The sequence below is a fragment of the Callospermophilus lateralis genome, chromosome 6 (genome assembly GCF_048772815.1).
Source record: "Callospermophilus lateralis isolate mCalLat2 chromosome 6, mCalLat2.hap1, whole genome shotgun sequence".
Lineage (NCBI taxonomy): Eukaryota > Metazoa > Chordata > Mammalia > Rodentia > Sciuridae > Callospermophilus > Callospermophilus lateralis.
In genome coordinates this window covers 119,256,991-119,279,966 of record NC_135310.1, presented here as the reverse complement: position 1 = coordinate 119,279,966, position 22,976 = coordinate 119,256,991, and the positions used below count along the sequence as shown (strand labels likewise).

General features: G+C 40.1%; 1 protein-coding gene across 11 annotated transcripts in view; it reads left to right on the top strand.

Annotated features, from left to right (window-relative positions):
• The window catches only part of Anks1a (ankyrin repeat and sterile alpha motif domain containing 1A), a 182,306-nt gene that overhangs the window by 55,544 nt on the left and 103,786 nt on the right, over positions 1 to 22,976 (top strand). For 10 of the 11 annotated variants that reach the window (XM_076858864.1, XM_076858870.1, XM_076858861.1 and 7 more), the window contains exons 2-3: positions 18,998 to 19,078; positions 21,790 to 21,946. In XM_076858864.1, the coding sequence (XP_076714979.1) occupies positions 18,998 to 19,078; positions 21,790 to 21,946 (238 nt within the window). Of the gene's footprint in view, positions 1 to 16,385; positions 16,405 to 18,997; positions 19,079 to 21,789; positions 21,947 to 22,976 lie in introns of those variants that run through there. The other variant, XM_076858867.1, reaches the window with a different exon arrangement.

Sequence of the window (22,976 nt, the reverse complement as noted above, 5' to 3'; positions counted from 1 at the left end):
GTCTGTACAAGTATTTAGTAAAACATGTGCAGTTTTTTTTTAATATAAAAACAACTTAGAAGAGGATATTTGAGTTTTTATAAGTAGTTTCTGTCATCTGAAAAAATAATAATTTTGCCATCCTTTTCTTTAAATAGCTGGACCCCTTCTGCCTTTCGGTGTGGGTGTTTCCTGGTGCCAGCTGCAGAAGGCTACAGTGATAAACAAAGCATTTGAATCCTTCCTAAGGTGCTTGCGGTTTGGTGAGAAAGACTTGAAACAAAGAAAATGCAGGTCCCTGAGCCGAGAGCTAGGCAGTGAAGGCAGGGTTGGGAGCTGGGTGGCTGGAGCTCAGGAGAGGCCCTGCCTAGGCTGACGGTGGGGAGGAACCCTCTGGGGAGGAGCCCCCTGCCAGCTCCACAGGCAGTAGGGGCTGAGGAGGGAGGATGGGATGGGGCTGGGGCAGAGGAGGGAGAGAGCACCGTGGAGCAGGAGCTGGGAGCAGTCTGCCGCTCTTTCCCTGTTTGCATGCCCTTGCTCCCTTCGGCTTGCTGGTGAAATCCATTCTCAAGCCATCTCTGTGTTCCTTAGCATTTGTAAGTATCACACTGCAGTACAATTTTTTGTTTCTGTGTCTCTGGTGCCCTTTAGGGGAGGGACTTGTCTTTTTCATTGTGAGATACCTGGAGTGAGTTGCATAGTGGCCTTTCCTTTCTTCCTTCCTGCTTAGTGCCAGGTGCTGTGTGCACAGGACAGGCCCAGTCCCTGCTGTCATGGAGCATGCAGTGTGACAGCTGCTTTGCTCAATATGTGAAGATGTGGGCTGATTCACACTTAGGGTCAAAAGCTCTGGAGCATATTCTTTTTTAGGTCAGTAGTTCCATTTCTTCTTTGTGGCTGGGGATCAAAAATGCTGAATGTTCAAATGTTACGAAGCCATTGCTTAGATAGCATCAAGTCAAAGATAAGGGTCCCCAAAAAGTGTAAACTGGTGAAGATATAGGACTTGTGAAAATGTGACTTGTATGTTAACTCCTGCGAATACAACTTAAAAGAGACCTTAATGGGTTCACTTCCCATGGTGCACTTCTCAGGCGTCCTGTCCCTGTCAGGATGGGAACCACTCTCACTCTGCACTCCTTCAAGCACTGTTCACATTCTACCTTCCTGTCATAGGCCTTGCCTGAGGGAGCAGTGACTGCAAATAGCAATCCTTACAGCAAATGTGCCATCCTGTCTCAGACAGTCCCTGCTCTCCAGAACAGGGAGACAGTCCCTGCCAGTTTGAGTGTGTAGAGTTATATGTGTCCTCAGATTGCTAGCTAGAAGCAGAAGGGCTTCGAACAGGGCGGTGAGAAGAGCAAGGTGGGATATAACCAGTATGTCTGTCCTGCAGGTAACTGTCCTTGGCAGGACCAAGGGAGGAGCACCTTGCTGGCTGCCTGGAGCTGCCACTCTTGTGAGTGTGTGTCCGAATTGTGTTGTGTGTTCAGTTATGATGGTGCATTGCCTTGCCTGCTGTCCCTTTCTCCCTCCTGTGGGAGAAACCCTTCGAAGTCGCAGCTTTCATCCCATGCGTGAAACATGAAAATACATGGCCACAAAAACCCCAGAGTCCCAGACTTTCACATTCACTGCTCCTCCAACCTGTCAGGTAGCATCAGAATCCTTCCTGCACTGTTCCTACCAGAAGGCCATTTATGATGCCCAAGTTCCTGTCCAGGGAAGCAACCATTTCCAGGTCCTGGATCTTCACTTTCTTTTGGTGTTTCCTCCACATTTCTATTTTTTTTTCCTTCTACAGCTCTTTCATTTTTGAGGTTTAGCATTGTCTAGTGATCTTTGTTGCAGAAGAGGAAGGCTTTAGTTTCTTATGCTCTCTCAGTCTAACTTTCCTTCAATCCTTCAAATGTATCATGATTTTTGGTCACATCTGTATTTAATGCTATGTTTAAGTAACATTCACCTGCTGAGCCAATCAAGATGTTGTGTTTTCTTTTCTTTTTTTTTTTTTTTTGGTATAATTCATTAATTTCCTTTTGTTTTCTGAGTTCTCTTTGTTTAGCTCGCTCTTACTTCCCCCATAAACTTTTAAGTCCCTAACATTCTTCTCCACATACTAGGCAGATGTATCTGTTGATCCTGTCTGTCTGGTTGTCTCCTGCAGACAGCTCTTAGGCTCCCTGTGTTATCCAGCCACGGTTGGCCTGGTCACTCTGGAGGCGTGCTATGTGGCTGAGTCATGGCACCGGTTTCCTGGTTGCCCTCTTGCTCTTTCTCGGCTTGCTCATTTGTTTGATAGAGCATGTCCTCCATTTGCTGCCTGATGTAAGGATGTGTGGGAGTTAAAATTTGAGATCCTGCATGTCTAAAAATATCTTTATTCTCTTTTTTAAACTTGACTGATAATTTGTCTGCTATGCAGTTCTGAGTTGGAAATCAGATCACCTCAGAATTTTGAAAGTATTGCTCCTTTGTGTTGTGGCTTCTATTGAAAGTAGACACTGTGAAATACCATATGCCAGCTAGTGGATGCCTCTCAGTCCTTTGCATGTGAACTATTTTTTACTTTCTGGAACTATGTTATCTTTATCCATGTATTCTGAAATTCCACAAGGAACTTTGGGGAAGGCTTTGTTTCTTTCTCTTTTTTAATTTATTGTGCTGAGCACAGGCTGAACTTTTTCAGTTCGACGTTCAAGGCAGATTTCTTAAGCTATTTCTTTGCTAATTTTCTCCTGGAACCCTCAAGGTCCTCTAATTTTCGTATCTTTCTTATTAACTCTATCTTTGGCTTTTTTTTTTTTTTTTTTTTGTACTGGGGATTGAGCCCAGAGGTGCTTTACCACTGAGTTACATCTCTACCTTTTTTACTCTTTAAGACAGGGTCTCATTAAGTTGCCTGAGGCTGGCCTTGAAATTGTGATCCTCTTGCCCCAGCCTCTGGATTAGCTGGTATTACAGGTGTGCACTACCACATCTAGCTTTGGATCTACTTTCTGAAAGATTTATCCAACTTTATCTTTTTTTTTTTTTTTTTTAAGTTGTTGATGGACCTTTATTTTATCTTTTGGCCCTTTAACTTTATCTTTTGATTCTTTATGTTTTGTATTTCTCGTATCATTTTTAATTTCTAAGAACTTTTCACTGATTTTCTTCTGTTTATTCTAGTCCCACTCTTGTGATAACTGTTGACAGTATTGGGCTCCTCATTGCTGTTTCTTCAAGTCACTGTTTTCTATTTGTATTGTGCTCCCATCTTTCCCTGTTGAGGGTTTTCCTCAAATGTCTGGTGATTCCCATTTGTCATTTATTTGCATAAGCGCGAGACACTGCAAAGCTGATTGGACGTTCTATACAGAGCTGGGAAGAGCTCGTCAAGGAAGGCTTTCCATGAGATGGGGGTTTGGACCCACCTGATTTGTTGAGGAATTCCCCAAAGTCAGCATCTTTTGATCTTGTTCAGGGACTCAGTTGGTTGTCCCGGGAAAGAAGACTCTCTTTGGTGGTGGGGTGGGCTGGGACTGCCAGCATTCTGAAGGCCAAGCAGGCCATCCTTCCAGATGGAGACTTTGTTTAGGGGCTTTGTTTTCGGTACAGTGCCTCTCCCTGCCATCTCCTGTTCCTAATGTCTCAGAGTCGTTTCTTAATTTTGTTTTGTTTGATTGAACCCATTGGTGCTCTCCCACTGAGCCACTCCTCAGACCTTTTTTTCCCCTCTTTGAGACAGCGTCTAGCCAAATTGCCCAGGCTGGTCTCAAACTTGCAATCCTCCTGCCTCAGCCTCCCAGTAGCTGGGATTATGGGAATGTGCCACTGCTCTCAGCCCTGTCTGGTTTTACACAGACTAATCCACCTTCTCCTGCCTGGGTAGAGGAGTAATACACAGTCTCCTGGCTGCTCTGGATATGACAGCAGAGCCTCTGGCCTAAGACCTTCTCATACAGAATTTATGTGAAGCCCTGGCTTTCAGCCCTTCCTTATCCCTGGCCTCCTCAGCCACCTGGTACCTCGATCCCTGAGCCTTCTTAGGGGTGCTGTGTGAATTGGCAATCACTTCCCTGGCTGCAGGGATTCACTTTCTCATCTCTGCTAATTCATCTACTTTAGACCTTTCAAAAAAATTGACATCCAGCCAGGTGTTAAGATACAATACCAGAAGCTGCTCTGGAGGCTGAAGCAGGAGGATGGCAAGTTCAAGGACAGCCTGGGCAACTTAGTGACACCCTGTCTCAAAATAAATAAAAGTGACTGGGGATGTGGCTCAGTGGTAAAGCACCTCTCAGTTCTGGGAGTGGAGAGGATATTTATATCGTATGTTCAGTGTTATCTTCTGTTCCTTTTGACTTGTTTTGCTTGTTTTTACTTCATTTTTAGTGGAATTTAGGAAGGAGCAGAAATAAAAGCTCATGTTTAGGTTTCATAGTTAACTGGTGGTTTTGTGATTGATTGCTTCATATCTAAGTTTTGTTTTTCTCCAAAGATTTTAAGCTTCTTTGAGAGTAGGAATGGTTTCACAGGCTCCTTGTATGTTTCCTTTTATCCTAAGCCATTAATTATGTAGAAAGTATTTTAGTAATTATGTGTCAAAATTCATTTGAAGTAAAATAGAGTCTTTTCTGAATTAGACTGACTTTGAACAGTGTTTCATTTTATTGGAAAATTGCCAGTCCTTTCTGAGACTCAGAGATAAACCTGACGTTGCAAGGATAACCAGGAGAAGAAAACAGTAGTCTTTGGCAGAAAACGGCTGATGAGACAAACTCCTTGAGACCTTATGATTTAATGAAGAATGGTAGAGAGTTGCCCCAGGACCTCTCTTCCCCACAAGTTCATTGTCATTGCTTCCTCTTACCAGGTCTGTGATCCAGAAAGCCTTTTTCTAACCTAATGCTCTGAGAGTCTTTGACCCTCTGTGAACTAGTACAGGAGGAGAGCCATAGAGTTGCAAGTTGTTTTCTCTCCATCTTTAAGGTCAAGGGTCTGGAGAATTAGAAGGAACATGCACTAGAGGTTACATGTTGAATTTTATTTCTTTTCTCCTTTAATTAGCGATATGAAGACCAGTAAGGTATTTGAATTTCAGTTTCTTACCTGTAATATGGAAATAAGAGCATGTTTTCTTACTCTGATATTGTCATAAGGGTCAGATGCAGGCAACATGCATGCAAACATTTGAACATTGTCATTTAAAATTCTTTAGTTTATCACTGTGATGTTCTAGGCCCTCATGTTCACCTACTGCCCTGATATCTACATGTGTCAAAATTTATTTCTTCAACTAATCTAAAACAAAATTCCCCTTCCCCCTTCCCTCATATTCCCACAGTTGTAGAGTAACTCTGGTTTTCCTCCTGAATTTGCTCTGTCCAAGGACTTGCCCAGTTCACCTAGCCCCAGAGTCCAACCTCTTTCTGCCTCTAATCACTATGTCCTATCCTTCTTGTTGAATCTGTACTTTTTTTCTGTCCCCATTACCACTGCCTTTACTCACATCCTCACCTCAGGCCTGAATAGCTAACTCCCCACCCCCATCTAGGCACACACTGCTAGTTCATCATCTGTGCAACCATTCATCACAATGTTTTTTTTTTTTTTTTAATTATAAAATCTGTTAGGTCATCACAGCAGTATGGTGAGTAACAGATAGACCCACCTCCCGCCACCTCCTGGCTGTTGCAGGAGTTTTCCATGTGTGCTTGTGATCATTCCTTGCTGGAAACTTCAAAGCAAACCGGACCTGCCTGCCGCTTCCACCTTCCTTTACGTTCTTCCACTCAAGGCTGCACCGCACTCAACCGTTACTGGCATTTGCCCCAGTTGGCTGTTTACTGGAGAACCTTGAATCTGAATTCCTTTTTGTTGCTTCTACCCGCCTGATTCCTCCAAAGCTTCAAGACTCCGCTCAAGGGTCTCCGCTTTTGTAAAGCCTCCCTATTCCCATTTCCTATGAGTATGTGTCTTTTTTCCTTCTCATTTTATATTCTTCCTTCTCAGAACGTTACACATGGCACGGTACTGCTGTTTGTTTGCTTGTCTGACTTCCCTACTCAACTTGAGGGTGGGGGACTCTGGCACCTGGCGTAAACGTTTTGAATTGAACTAGATTGGATACCCTCTGGCTCATTGAGATGCCATTACTTGTCTGCAAAGTAAGCAGTACAGTAGCTGAGCAACCACCGGAAGCATGTTTACTGCCAGCTAAGAGCCACTTTAAGACATCATTTGATCACAGATGAAAGTGGGCTGAGCACTTTGGTTACAGTTATGATCCTTCTTTCTCTGTTTTATGCAGAGAAATCTCAAATGGAGTATTCTGTGCCACATCAAGGGATTGTGCCATTTTTAATGGGTACGAATATCATAAATTTGTTATACTGCATAGAAACCATACCACACTGGGTTAGTGTTGGTACAGGCTTGGCAAGAATCTGATTTGAAAAGAGGGAATTATCAGGTTTGTGAAAACTGAATGTTAGAACTTGTGCTCTGGGATTGTTCCTTACGCAGTCTGTGTTCCTGGAAACATGAAGGATTCCCCTAAAGGGACTGCAATGTGTAATATGAATGAGCAGCATAAAGAATTCACTGTGGTTCAAGGTCACACGTGATAAATATTGAGGATGTAGATGATCTTGACCATATAGGGAGGGTGAGATTAGGAAAGGGTGTGGATCAGGGGTCATTTGAGCAGAGCTGCTTTCTCTGCTGGATAGACCACTGTGTCTCTCAGCATGTTTTTAACCATTTGACTTCACAATTGAGGCAGTTTTGTCCCAGTTTTCTGCCTGAGTTTTGCTAGGACTAAAGAATGATAAGTTTAGTACAAATGTTGCTGGGCCTTTGGAATCAGGTGGAGGAACCCTGATTCTCTTTAGAGATTTAGTGTCTGATCTTCAGGGATCAGCACCTTTGCTTCACTTTGAACAGATCTCTTCTCAAAGATCGCCTTCTTAGGTCTTTCCTCATGACCTTATCTAAAACATCATTCCTGTCATATTTCATCCCTTTCTTTGCTCCTTTCTGGCAATTTATTACGACCTGGTATCATACCACATATTTATTTATTTGTTCACTCTTTCTTCTTCCCCTTAGAATTCAGGCTTTGTGAAGGCAGAGACTTTGTCTCTTGTCGTCTGCATGTCCAGCCCTGGAACAGTGCGTGGCACATGGAGGGCACTCTCCACTTATCTGTTGAACACCTGTGAGAGTGGCCCCTTGAACAGGATCTCATCCCCACCTGGCTCACTAAATGGAGTGAGCGGTGTCAAATGGTTCTTCAGTACCTCTAAATCCAGCACTGGGCCATGTATGAATGTGCAGATAGTTTTAAAAGGGATGGAGGGAGGCCTTTGAAGCCACAAGTCTTCATCAGTCCTGTTCTTCCTTGCCTTCTGCAGTCTTTAGATGCCGTATCAAAACATGAGTCCTTCTGAAGCACAGAGGGCAGGACTTGCGGTGTTGTGCATCAGGTCGAAGCACTTGTGCTGTGATTAATACACCTCAAGTCCCTCAACCCTAATGCTGTTAAACTGACTCAAGCTTCTAGAAGTCTCCACAGATGATTTATATCCTGGGAGTTTATCACAGAATTTATAGATGCAGAGAAAGTGGTTTTGAGAATTAAGTGAATTGTTTAAGGTCACACACTGACACATAATGAAGTCAGGTCTGCTAACTACAGACCCCAGACTCTTAACCTGGGTTCTCTAGTTTCATCAACACAGAATAGCTGTGATTGCTCAGAGACCCCTCAATATTAGTCTTAGAATTTGTTTGCAAGCCAATGACAGCAGTTGCATTTCTGCAGAATCTATACAGATTAAACTTTGTTTAGGGATCTTTTGGATGGTGTTTTAATTTTTTGGGGGCCTGGTTCTTGGTGCATTGTTTTCTACTTTTGTTTGTTGGTGAACAGCCCTTTGGTACTTACTGTTTTAGAAAAACCTAATAGGACAGATGTGATAGGGAGGAAGCCCTCAGTTGTAAATAGTCCTTTTCTTGAGCTGCCAAAAAGGAAGAAACTTGGGTGGAGGGGGATGTTAGTACCATCCTGTCTGAAGCTGAAATTCTAAACAGGGAGATTATAGTTCTCCATTTCTTTCTTTCTTTCTTTGGTACTGGGGATTGAACTCAGGGGCACTCAACCTCTGAGCCACATCCCCAGTCCTTTTTTGTATTTTATTTAGAGACAGGGTCTCACTGAGTTGCCTAGAACCTTGCTTTGTGGGGCTAGGGCTGTGGCTCAGCGGTAGAGTGTTTGCCTAGCACGTGCGAGGTGCTGGGTTTGATCCTCAGCACCATATAAAGATAAATAAATAAAATAAAGATATTGTGGTCCAACTACAATTAAAAAAATATTTATTTTATTTTTTTTTTTAAAAAGAACCTTGCTTTTGCTGAGGCTGGCTTTGAACTTATGATCTTCCTGTCTCAGCTTCCTGAGCTGCTGGGATTACAGATGTGTGCCACCACGCCCGGCTCCATTTTCATTTAGGGTTTGATTAATATATTCCTCCAGTCCCTAGGATTTCTGGATGGGCATCTTGAGGAGACACTAATCTCCTCAAAAGAGGAGATGGGAAAAGAGGATGGAAGGAAGGTTGGGAATGTAGCTGTTTTCAGGATAGTTCCTGTCTTTCTTTTCTACTTCTGAGAGAGTTTCAACACTGGTATGGGATATCCAAATTTAATTACTTCTAAATCAGAGTCATGGAGGTAAAATAAAATGTTGGTGGACTTGCTCATTTCTGCCTTTTCATTAAAATAAAGGGCAGTTGAATACCTTGTTTCAAGGTTCCTTTGGGAGCGGGCTGTACTAGCTAAACAGGTGGCTGAGTCCCAGTGGATGCTGGATAGGCCTGTGCCCTCAGCTGCTTCACCCTTAAAGCCTTGCATTAGCACATATTCACTTTGCATTGCCATTCCAGTTAGATATTAGTATTTATTTGGCCAAATGCCAAGGGCTCTTATAAATGGAAGCTTTGGATTTGCCACTGATTTGGTTTATGATTCCTGCCCTTCCCCTCCCCGCTGTACTAGAGATTGAACACTTCATCGCTGAGCTACACTTCTAGCTGTTTTTATTTTTTATTTTGAGATAGGGTCTTGCTAAGTTGCTGAGGCTGACCTTGAACTTGTCATCCTCCTGCCTCAGTTTCCCAAGTCGTTGGGATTGCCACCACACCCATGTGGTTTGTGATTTAACCAAATAATTGGTTTTTGGGTTTTTGTGTTACCTGCTTTAGACCAATGTTGATTTTTTTTTTTTTTTACTTGTGTAACAACTGGAAAGCAAGTGTGAGAACTATACCTCCTAGATTTTCCACATCCAATTTATTTTCCATCATTTTGATTAACTGTCAAGCACAGTTGTATAATTTTTATTTTTTATTTATTTTTTTTGGTGCTGGGGATTGAACCCAGGGCCTTGTGCATGTGAGGCAAGCACTCTACCAACTGAATTATATCCCCAGCCCAGCTGTACAATTTTTGACTTTGAAAATTAGGTCATTGTAGCCAGGCATGTTGGTGCATGCCTGTAATCCTGGTGGCTCTGGAGGCTGAGGCAAGTGGATCTTGAGTTCAAAATCAACCTCAACAAAAGCAAGGCACTAGTGAGACCTTTTTTGTAAATAAAATACAAAAAAAGGCTGGGGATGTGCCTCAGTAGTTAAGTGCTCCTGAGTTTAGTCCCTGGTGTACACACACACACACACACACACACACACACACAAAGAAAAAAAAAGGAAAAAAAGAAAAAGAAAAGAAAGAAGGAAAATGAAGTCATGTACAGGTATGGCAGATAACCTAGACATTGAACTTCTTTTTATTTTTATTTTTTAGAGAGAGAGAGAGAGAATTTTTTTTAATATTTATTTTTTTAGTTTTCAGTGGACACAATATCTTTATTTTATTTTTATATGGAGCTAAGGATCAAACCCACTGCCTCGCGTATGCCAGGCGAGTGCGCTACCGCTTGAGCCACATCCCCAGCCCCTAAACTTCTTTTTATTTTTAATTGAAAAATAAAATTTAGCCAGGTGCAGTCACATATGCTTGTAATCCCAGAGGCTGGGTAGGCTGAGGCAGGAGGATTGCGAGTTCAAAGCCTGCCTCAGCAACTTATCAAAGTCCTAAGCAACTCAGTGAAACTTTGTTTGTAAATAATAATAATTATATATATGGACTAGGGATATGGCTCAGTGGCTAAGTGCTCCTGAGTTCAATCCCCAGTACAAAAAAAAAAGAAAAATACAAAATATAATTTATATGTATACGTCATGTATTGTGGGGAGCCCCTCTGAATGACCCACGCCTTCCATCCTGAAGCAAGAGACTCAGACTGGTCACTACATTGGGCATTGTCCCGTCCAGGAAGTTGAGGGTGTGTCTTCAGATGAAGGCGTGTTACCCTTGGGGTTGAGCTACGCTCATCTGTTCTTTTGTGATATTACCCCTTTGCCATGTTTGGGATAGAATGGTCCATGGAAATACCCTTTGTGTGTCCCCTTCTCTTACTCTGTCCTTGGGTGTGGCCTTCCTAGATGTCAGTCAACCTGCTGACAGCAGACATCACGAAGCTAGACTGAACCCCCTGAAACCTGACCCCTTGCCTCATTTGAATGGCTTCTCCCCAATGAAAGGGTTCAGCGCGAGCTTTCTCTTTCTGCGGACCCTTAAGGTCGGAGGAGCCAACACAACACCCCCAAAGAAAAAGGTATCTCTGTCTCTTGTGTGGTTATTTTGTGCAGCCCAGTTGCCTTGGAGGGACCCTGAGTGTTTTGTGAGAAATGCAACATTGTATACCGTTATGTTTTGAAATATGTACTCATTGTGGAATAACTGATCAAGCCAATTAACATACATTGCTACATGTATTCTTTCATGGTGAAAACACTTAAAACTTTTCCTAGTGATTTTCAAGAGCACAGTGTGTAATACAGTTTGTAAAATTTTGTATCCTTCGCCCAAACTTCCTGCTTCCTCCTAGCCTCTGATAACCACCATTCTACACTACATTTCTAAATTCCACATTTTTAGATTCTACATATAAGTGAGATTATGTGGCATTTGTCTGTGTCATTGCCTGGCTTATTTTACTTTATATAGGTCCTCTAGGTCCATTCATGTTGTTGCACATGACAGGATTCCTTCTTTTCAAAGGCTGGATAGTATTCCAGTGTGTGAACATCTACCACATTTTCTGTATCCAACCATCCATTGTTCCCACACCTCGGCTATTTAGAAGAGTACTGTAATGAGCGTGGGAATGCAGCGTCTCTTTAACACACTGGTATTATTATTTCTTTGATTGTACACCTGTCAGTGGAATTACTGGATCATATGGTGGTTCTGTTTATAATTTGGGGGGGAACCTCCACTGTTTTCTGTGATGGCTGTACTAATTTACATGCCTACCAACAGCATGCAAATGTTCTAATTTTCTCCAGATCCTTATCAACACTTAATTTTTTTTGATAATGACCATTCTGACAGGGATGAAATGAATTCACATTGTGATATTTATTTGCATTCCTGATAATTAGTGATGTTGAACATTTTTTTCATATACTTGTTGGCTACTTGGTCATTTTATAAATATCCTTTCAAGTTCATTGCCCATTTTTAAATCAGATTATTTGTTTTCTTGCTGTTGAGTTTCATATATATATATATATATATATATATATATATATATATATATATATAAATTTTTTTAAAGAGAGAGGGAGAGAGAGAAAGAGAGAGAATTTTAATATTTATTTTTTAGTTATCGGCAGACACAACATATCTTTGTTTTGTATGTGGAACCCAGGTCGCACGCATGCTAGGCGAGTGCACTACTGCTTGAGCCACATCCCCAGCCCCTCATATATATTTTAGATCTTAACCTCTTATGAGATTTTTGGCTTGCAAGTATTTTCTCCTGTCCACAGGTTGATTGCTTCTTTGTTGTGCAGAATTCCATCCACTTTTCTTACTTAAGATGTTGAATCTAATATATCATCATGCTTTTTAAATATTTCTACAGTGCCAAGGATCAAACCCACAGCCTTATGCACTCTAGGCAAGCACTCTACATCTCTACCCTCTACATGCTTATTAAAGTAATCTGTCGCCTATATTCAGCTATTTATTATCAACATTTTAATGTGCTTTTTTTGGGGGGTGTTGTCTTCTTTGTGTATAGGTTCTTAACCCTGTTCCCCTTAAAAATTGTTATTTCTCCACTCCTCTGCCCTGTCCAATCCAACCCACACCTATTGTGAGTCAGTATATGGATATCAGAGAGAACATTCAACCTTTGGGGTTTTTTTTTTTTTTTTTTTTTTTTTTTAGAATTAGCTTATTTTACTTAGCATGATAGTCTCCAGTTTTATCCATTTACTGGAAAATGCCATAATTTAAATCTTCTTTATGGCTGAGTAATATTCCATTGGGTATATGTACCACATTTTCTTTATCCATTCATCTGTTGAAGGGCATCTAGGTTGGTTCCATAGCTTAGCTATTGTGAATTGAGCCTGCTAGAAACGGTGATATGGCCATGCCAATATACTATGCTGATTTTAAGTCCTCTAGGTATATGCTAAGGAGCGGGATAACTGGGTCAAATGGTAGTCCATTTCAAGTTTTCTGAGGAATCTCTATACTGCTTTCCAGAGTGATTGCACCAATTTGCAGTCCCACCAGCAATGTATGAGTGTACCTTTTCCCTCACATCCTCGCCAACATTTACTGTTACTTGTATTCTTGATAATTGCCATTCTGACTGAAGTGAGATGAAATCTTAGAGTAATTTTGATTTGCATTTCTCTAATTGCTAGAGATGTTGAACATTTTTTCATGTATTTGTTGACTAATCATATTTCTTCTGTGAGATACCTATCAGTTCCTTTGCCTATTTGTCAATTGTGTTATTTGTTTTTGTTTTTGGTATTAAGTTTTTTCAGTTCTTTGTGTATCTTGGAGATTAATGCTCTATCTGAGGTGTAAGTGGCAAAGATTTTCTCTCATTCTGTAGGCTCTCTCTTCACTTGTTTCTTTGCTGTGAAGAAGCTTTTTAGTTTGATACCATCCCATTATTGATTCTTGATTTTACTTCTTGCGTGTTAGGAGTCTTATTGGGGAAGTTGGTTCCTAAGCTGACGTGATGGAGTTTGGGCCTACTTTTTCTTCTAGTAAGCACAGAGTCTCTGGTCTAATGCCTAGGTCCTTCATCCACTTTGAGTTGATATTGTGCAAGTTGAGAGAGAGAGGGGTCTGATTTTATTTGTTGCATATGGATTTCCAGTTTCCCAGCACCATTTGTTGAAGAGGCTCTTTTCTCCTATGTATGTTTGTGGCACCTTTGTCTAGGATGAGATGACTGTACTTCAGTGGGTTTATCTGGTCTTCATGTCTGTTTGGTGCCAGTACCATGATGTTTTTGTTACTATAGCTCTAGTATAATTTAAAGTCTGGTACTGAGATGCCTTCTGCTTCAGTTTTCTTACTGAGTATCACTTTGGCTATTCTGGGCCTGTTATTTTCCCAAGTGAATTTCATGACTGCTTTTTCTGTTTCTATGAAGACTGTCATTAGACCCTTAATAGGAATTGCATTAAATCTGTATAGCGCTTTTGGTAATATGGCCATTTTAACAATATTAATTCTGCCTATCTAAGAACATGGGAGATCTTTCCATCTTCTAAGTCTTCTTTAATTTTTTTTCTTTGGAGTTGTGTAGTTTTCATTAGATGTCTTTCACCTCTTCTGCTAGGTTGATTCCCAAATATATTTATGTTTGTTTTGAGGCTATTATGAATGAGATAGTTTTCCTAATTTCTCTTTCGGTTGATTTATCACTGACGTATAGGAACACAATTGACTTATGAGTGTTAATTTTATATCATTCTACTTTGCTGAATTCATTTATGAGTTCTAGAAGTTTTCTAGTGGAGTTTTTTTTTTGAGGGGGGGTCTTCTAAATATAGAATCATGTCATCAGAAATAGGGATAGTTTGAGTTCTTTCCCTACTTGTATCCTTTATATTTCTTTCTTCTAATTACTCTGGCTAGAGTTTCCTGCACTATGTTGAATAGAAGTTGAATAGACTGTGTGAAAGAGGGCATCCCTCTCTTGTTCCAATTATTAGAGGGAATGCTTTCAATTATTCTCCATTTAGAATGATGTTGGCCTTGGGTTTAGCATATATAGTGCTTACAATATTGAGGTATGTTCCTATAATCCCTAATTTTTTCTAGTGTTTTAAACAGGAATGTATGCTATAATTTGTCAAATGCTTTTTCTGCATCTATTGAGATAATCATACGATTCTTGTCTTTATTGATGTGATGAATTACATTTATTGATTTCTGTATGTCAAACCAACCTTGCTACCCTGGGATGAACCCCACTTGATCATGGTGCACTATCTTTTTAATATGTTTTTTATGCAATTTACCAATATTTTATTAAGAATTTTTGCATCTACTTTCATCAGGTCTGTTTTGGTCTGAAATTTTTGGTCTGAAATTTTTTTTCCTTGATGTGTCTTTGTCTGGTTTTGGTATCAGGGTGATACTAGCTTCATAGAATGAGTTTGGAAGGGTTCCCTCCTAGGATTGGCCTTAGTTCTTCTTTGAAAGTCTGGTAGAACTTGGCTGAGAAACTGTCCGGTCCTGGGCTTTTCTTGGTAGTCTTTTGATGACGTCTTCAATTTCAGTGCTTGGAATTAATCTGTTTAAATTTTCTATGTTCTCCTTATTCAATTTAGCTAGGTCATCTATATCTAGGGATTTTCTATTTTATCAGAGTATAAATCTTCCAAATAATTTCTGATTATAGACAGTATTTCAGTAGTGTCTGTTGTGATATTTCCTTTTTCATTGAAATTTTTAGTAATTTGAGTTTTCTTTCTCTTTATTAGCTTGACTAAGCATTTATCAATTTTAATTATTTTTTTAAAGAACCAACTCTTTTGTTGATTTTTTTTTATTGTTTCTTTTGTTTCAATTTCATTGATTTCAGCTCTGATTTTAATTATTTCCTGTCTTCTGCTTTTAGTGTTGATTTGTTCTTCTTTTTCTAAGGCTTTAAGATGTAATGTTAGGTTATTTATTTGTTGACTTTCTAGTCTTTTAAAAAATTAACTTAATGCAATGAACCTTCCTCTTAGCACTGCCTTTATGGTGTCTCAGAGATTTCGATATGTTCTACAGGTGTTCTCATTTACCTCTAACTATTTTTCATATAATCCCTGATTTCTTCTGTCCATTGGTCGTTTAGTAACATATTATTTAGTCTCCAGGTGTTAGAGTAGCTTCTGTTTTTTATTTTACTGTTGATTTTTAATTTCATTCCATTATAATCTGACAGAATGCAAGGTATTATCTCTATTATTTTTGCATTTGCTAAGAGTTGCTTTGTGGCCTAAGATATGGTCTACTTTAGAGAAGGATCCATGTGCTGCTGAGAATAAAGTGTATTCAGTCATTGATGGATGGAATATTCTATGTATGTCTATGTAGTTTTTTGTGTGGAGGATCCAGTGGTGAGAGAGGTGTGTTAAAGTCACCCAGTATTATTATTATATTGTGGTCTATTTGATTCTTGAAGTTAAGAAGGGTTTGTTTGATATATGTAATCACTCCATTGTTTGGGGCATAAATATTTATGATTGTTGTGTCTTGTTGATATATAACTCCCTTAAGCAGCATGAAACGTCCTTCTTTGTCCCTTCTGAATAACTTTAGCTCAACGTCCACTTTATTGATATGAGGATAGAAAGCCCTGCTTGTTTATAAGATCCATGAGAATGTTATGTTTTTTCCCATTCTTTTACTTTTAGTCTGTGGATGTCTTTACCTATGAGATGAATCTCTTAGATTCTGGGCCTATAATCCCAGAGGCTTGGGAGACTGAAGCAGGAGGATTGTGAGTCAAGGCCAGTCTCAGCAAATGTGAAAAACAACTCAGTGAGACCATGTCTCTAAATAAACACAAAATAGGACTAGGGATATAGCTCAGTGGTTGAGTACCCTGAGTTCAATCTCTAAATACCTTACACCCAAAAAATTATTATTATTAAAGTACTACACGAATATTGTCTCAATGTAAGTGTTCTAAACAGTGTGGGTAGAATACAGCCCTAAATATCCAGGTCAGCTGGCACAGCAGTGCATGCCTATAATCCTAATAATTTGGGAGGCTGAGGCAGGAGGATCGCAAGACTGGCCTGAGCAATTTAATGTGACCCTGTTTCAAAGAAGTAAAAAATGAAAATGGTTGGGGATGTAGCTCAGTGGTAAAGTGTCCCTGGGTTCAGTCCCCAGCACGGAAATAAACAAACAAGACACATTAAGCTCTCTCTCCACCATTCTGCAGTATCCCCTAACACACAAATTTCCTTCCCCAGAGGTAGCCATTGCCAGCACTTGGTGAGTACTCTCCACGTGCCATCCATTTACTGAGGTGTGTGTATACATGCATTTTTGTTAAAAGGAGCTCGTATTCTTTGTGTTTTACCAGTAACTTCTGCTTTTCACTTACCCATAATGTAGTGTGTCTTGGGAAACCTTTCCCTGTCAAGACATGTAGATCCAATGCTTTTCTTTCTTTTGTTGTGAATGGTTATGTAGTATTTCACTTTGTGGGTGTACCTAACATTTAACTGCTTATCTATGGATAGATGTTAAGGCTTTAGTTTTTTTTTACTCTTATAATGAAGTAATCTTATGCAAGCATGTCTTTGTGAACATGTACAATGTTTCTGTTGGACAATTGCCCGGAAGTGGAATCACTGGCTCAAAAGTGAATGCTATTTTTATGGCATTTTGATGGATGCTGCCAAATTGTCTTCCCAAAGAATTTCACCAATTTAAACTCATACCAATGGTGTTCAAGAATGCTTGTTTCCAAACACTTGATAATGTCATTATTTTTAGTTTATGTTTTTAGTCTGATAGGTAAAAAGTGCTGTGTGGGTATTACTATTGCGTTCTTCTAGATTGTATCTTTGAGCTTGTTTCCTTTCTGTCTAACATTGCCAGTTACTCAAAGACATCCTTTATTATTTTCCTGGGCCCAGTCAATCTGTGTGTCTGTCCTATCAGTGCAGGGTAGGATATCTTTTTTATCACTTCATAAGTCTTTAGGCAGGGGATGGAATAAACTTCAGCACTCAGTCTGCTCTCCTGGTAAATTTCTCTCATGGATTTTCAGTTGTAACTATCTAATATTTACACTTTTGAATATTTTCCTCTTTAACACTTATTTTTTTCTTTTCTGTCTTATTACATAGCAGTATAACTGGTATGTGATATTTTTACTCTGTCTTCACCGTAGGTATAATAATTTCTGTACTGATACCTATTTCCAGAATGTTATTGTTGAAATAGTGTTGCTTCCAGCACTTGAGCTTAAACGCTGTGGCCCAGATGGTGACTCTATAATTTTATCACTCTTGGTCAGTGATTTCTGAATATAAAGATGAATAGACTGCTTCCTATCTGATCTGTGACCCAAACCAAAACTAACACTGATACTATCCAATAATAGTAGCAAAAAACCAAAAACTTTAGACCTGTGTCACTTTTGAATATAGATATGAAATCCAAAATAATATATTCTCAAGTAGATACTATCAAATTCATTTCCCCAGCAAGGTACAATGAATAATAGCCAGAGAAGATGTATTCTAAGAATGAAAGAATGATTCAATGTTAAGAAACCTGTGAACATTAAATGAAAAACTGTGTTTACCTCCATAGATGCAGAAAATGCATTTAAGTTGAACAACTATCTGTAATAATTTTTTTTTTTTTTTTTTAAAGGAAGGGCTGGGGATGTAGCTTAGTGGTAGAGTGCTTACCTCTGGCATGCATTAGGTCCTGGGTTTGATTCTCAGTACCACAAGAAATAAATAAATAAAATTTAAAACAAAAAAAAGTAGGGAGAATGTTTTATTTACACATTCTTACTAGAGGCAGAAACAAACAAGGATGTCCTCTGCTGCTTAATATTTTAGAAACTCTGACCAATACAGTGAGCTGTGGAACAGAAATAAGAATTAAGGCTTTGAGGATTAAATAAGGTGACATTTATGCTTCCATTGTTATAGTATTTCTGATGCAAACAAGACTCTAAAATTGTAGATTCTACTAATTTATAGACAGACACACACACACATACATATACACACACTGACAAATAAGATATGGTCATTCTTTAGTATCCATGAGGGATTGGTTCCAGGATCCCCTGAGAATACCAAAATTTGTAGATGTTCAAGTTCCATATATAAAATAGCATAGTATTTGCATATACCCTCTGCACACCCTCCCATGTGCTTTACATCATCTCTGTAAGATTATAAGTAATTACTTACAATATCTAATACAATGTAAATACTATGTAAATAGTTGTTATGTTGTATTGTTTAGGGAATAATGACCAGAAAAAAGATCTGTGCATGTACAGACATATTTTGTTTTCTAAATTTAGTTGAATCTAAATGCAGAACCCATTTTTACAGAGGGTTGGCTTTATTTACAGAGAAAAGACACGGTTATTACATGTATCTTAGCATGTGTGTCCTGGTGCTTTTTAATAGTGGCCCTTGCCTATTGAACCGTCTTGATTGCATGATCTGTGTTGAGGTTTCTCTGAAGCCTTCAGTTGCCAGCACAGGTGGGTGCTATGTACCTGCATCTGACTAAGGGGTTGGTTTCATGGTGTTTTCGATGACCTTTCAGTGAACAGGGAGTCCCCAACTGGATGGTAAGTTACAAATGAGCAGAGGATACAGAAACCAGAGCTCAGTGGAGACACTGTGGTCTTGACTTTTGCTTCCTTGCTTGGCAGACCACTGTGCACCCTCGCTGCTGGGCACTTCTGTAGTGTGCATGGCTGTCCTTCATTAGGAGTCATTTGGAAGTCTCTAATTTGGCTAAACGCCACATAGAAGTCTAATCCAAGTAGCTAGCTGGTTTGACTTCAGTGTTTGAAATCAGTTTCTTTCTTCCCTGACAGCATGTGGAGAGGCCCAAATGTGAACTGTGTTGACAGCACCGGCTACACACCGCTGCACCACGCCGCTCTGAACGGCCATAAGTGAGTATGAACGGCTCCGCTCCTGCCCTGCCCTCAGAACCCAGGCCTTCAGGGTGTCTTTTTCACTTCCTGTCAAGCTTGGCTAAGTAAGGCACCGAGGAACAGAGAAAAAGAAACTCTATTCAGCTCATGCAGAATCCCTGAGTTTTTCTTTAGTGTATAATTTAAACATCCTCTCCTGCCCCCCACCCCTGAAAGCTTTAGCCAAGGACTCAGTTTTACTTTTTCCTGTGCTTGTCCTTTTCCCCTCTGGAATGTTCTAGTGTCTCACAATGATGTAAATATGAAGATCAAATTTGGGGCAGCCAAATCATAAAGGGGCTGGAATCTCTTAGGTGACCCCTTGATAAACTGAAAACAGATTGAGTGGTCATGGGAAACTTGTCTTCTGTTGTGAGTACTTTGTCATTTACTCTGTCATTCTTTCCCTCATAAATCAGCTTCATAGACAACAAGAGCTGCCTTTTTTTTTTTTGACAGTACTAGAAATTGAAACTAGAATCTCACACATGCTAGGCAAGTACTCAATCACTGAGTTATACCACCAACCCAAGAACAATTTTTTTAATCTTTATTTTATTTATTTTTATGTGGTGCGGAGGATCGAACCCAGGACCTTGCATGTGCTAGATGAGCGCTCTACTGCTGAGCCACAACCCCAGCCCCAAGAACCATTTTAAAAAAATACTTTTAGTATTAAATAGACACAACACCTTTCTTTCTTTCTTTCTTTCTTTCTCTCTCTCTCTCTCTCTCTCTCTCTCTCTGTCTTTCTCTCTCCTTCCCTCTCTTTCTTTCTTTCTTTTCTTTTCTTTTCCTCCCTCCCTCCCTTCTTTCCTTCTTTTTGCTGAGAGTGGAACCCAGTGCCTCACACATGCTAGGCAAGCACTCTACCACTGAGCTAAAACCCCCAGACCCCAAGAACCTTATTATTATTATTATTATAGTTGTAAATGGACACAATACCTTTATTTATTTATTTTTATGCGGTACTGAGGATCAAACCCAGTGTCTCACATGTGTAGGCAAGCACTTTACCACTGAGCCGCAACCTCAGCCCCCAAGAACCATTTTTTTTTTTTTTTTTTTAGTTGTAGATGAACAAATGCCTTTATTTTGTTTATTTTTATGAGGTGCTGCGGATTGAACCCAGTGCCTCACAGATGCGAGGCAGGCACTCAACTGCTGAGCCACAACCTCAGCCCCATATTTTTTTAAAATGTTTTTTTTAGTTGTTGATAGACCTTTATTTTATTTATTTACACATGGTACTAAGAGTTGAACCCAGTGCCTCACACATGCCAGGAAAGTGCGCTACCACTGAGCCACAGTCTCTGCCCCCCAAAACTATTTTTAAGGGCAAAAAATTATATAGATAAACTACAGGAGAGGTTGTTAGGAATTGGGTGGCATTTGCATGAAAAGACTTCTGGAGAAGGCATGCTTTGGGAGGAACTCTGAGAGAGAAGGCAGAGGCTTAAAGGGTTGGGTTCTGTGCTTCAGGTGAGGAAGGTGTAGTACCCCTACAAAGGGGCAGACCTGGTTGTAGGGCACAGTGAATGTGTTTGCCCGGATGCCCTAGAATGAAAATAAGAATAGAAGGTGTTAACAGGATAGAGGTTGTTAAAGAAGTTTGAAGATGAGCAGTAGTTAAGTTTTTATGAGGAGGGAATATTGTAACTACTGTAAACTTTTCTTTTCTCCCTTTTCACATTTTGTTTCTTTACTCCTGGCTAGTGAACCCAGGACCTCATAGATGAGACACTTTACTACTAAACCACACCACTGCCCCTTATTTTAGATTTTTCTGAGCAAGGAGCAGGCCCTCACCACCTTACAGTATTCCATGTCATTTGTCCAATAGTTGGCCCAGCCTGATTGACTCCAGTGTGCCAAAAAGAGATCATGGTTGTTTTCTTTAGCTTTAAACTTGTCTAAAATATATCAAATGTGATCACTGTCTTTTCTGTAATCCTCTTAAAACTAAAAAAAAAAAAAAAAAACTGTAGAGATCTCTTCCCTGTAAATATGTAAATAATGGGATAACCTAAATGAAAGTGAATCTTGAATTCTGAGAACTGTAGCCTGTTAGCCAAGTTCATCTCCAGATGTTGTTTTTATTTACAGGGAGGATTTTCTTTGATCTCATGTGCATGGGGCTAATTATACACTTGGGTCTGTTTAATTACTGGTGTCACCAAGAAGAAAGCCAAGGCCTTCTTTCTGGAGCTTTCAAATGATACCATGTGTGTCTGGCTATGTTGGAATCAACTTTAATTCTGGTTTACCTGCCCATTTTCAGCTCCCAAATCACTAAATAATCTGAGTAATGCAGTGAATAATGGTATTTGTCTTGCTTGACTATTTTTCCGTAAATTCTATCCTTGAATGCTATTTAAACATCACAAACCAGGAAATATTGCAAGGTTTAGACAAGAAATCCAGATATTTTCAAAGTAGAGGAAAATAGGTGGATTATCAAGAGATCCCTAATGGGGAGGCCGTGAATTAGCACAGCATAGCTTCAGATGGGTCAGCCACTTAGCAGGTGTACCAGGGGCTCATGGAATAAGAGGAAAAGCCTGGAAATTAGCTCAGGAAGTGAGAGGGGCCAAGACCTATGAAAGGGCTTTGTACTGTACAGAGGTAAAGATCTGGTAGCAGGAAAGACTGCTGGGTTCTGCAGCTCATGACTGATTTTTGCCTTCTAGGGATGTGGTGGAAGTTCTTCTGAGGAACGATGCACTGACCAATGTGGCTGACTCTAAAGGCTGTTACCCTCTGCACTTGGCAGCCTGGAAAGGAGATGCCCAGATAGTGCGGTTGCTCATCCATCAAGGGCCTTCACACACCAGAGTCAATGAACAGGTCGGAAGAAGGAGGCTTTCCTCCCTCCATTTAGCTATGACCAGAATTCGGCCACCCCACCTCAGCTCCAGAGTGCAGATCTCAGGGAGCCAGCTCTTCCAAACCCTAAACACGACTTCCCCCTTGCCATTTCTCCATGTCCTGGTGGGTCAGGGAAGTGCTGTACTATGAGGATGCATTTCATATACATTTGGCTCATACAGATTTGGAATATTACAAAGATGAAATAATGGAATCCTTCAAAATTGCATGGAGTCAGTTTCAAACTGATAGGCCTAATTAATTGTAAATTGTGCTTAATGCTTTTGACATGGCAGTGTGGCTTTCCCAGTGTTCCCCAGTACTGTGTGACCCATGTTGTCATTGTACCCACATCAGAACATGCAGAAGTGGAAGTACTTGTGTTAGTGCTGAAATATGAACTCACAATGAACAGAAGTTAGAGATGATTCAGCAGAATGAAGAGCATTTCCATGATGTCCTCTGATGTTAAATAAGAGTGAGCATACTTCGGAAAGGCAGAGACTGTTCTTAGAAAATAAGAAAGGCCTAACAATGGCCCTGAATTTAAGCATTCCCACAATACACTTCTTTTTATATTTTTTCCTTTGGGAAAATCCTACTTGACTTACATAGGTTTGAGAGAAGCCTCTCATGAGCCCTGCTCCCGGGTTCGGTGCAGAGGTATATGCCCGCCCGTCTGAGGGGAGGTGGCTGTCCTGTGTTCTGCCCTGCACCATAGCAGGTGCTTTTATTGTTGCTTGAATGAGGGTGATGTTTCTCTCTCTCAGTAAGTTTAGGATTGTTTTCCTAATGACTTTGTTGAAAGAAAATTGTTAAATTACCTGTAGGATTAAAACAAGGTTTCTCCTCAAAAAATAGGAAATCACTCTGGCGAGTCCATCTTTTAACAGGACCCATGAAGATTCTCAGTGAACTGTTAAGATCTTGACTTTATTCAGAGAAGGGCAGCTTTTCTCTGAAGCCTTAAAAAATGAGAGTTCCCAAATATGTCAGTTTGGAGATCGTG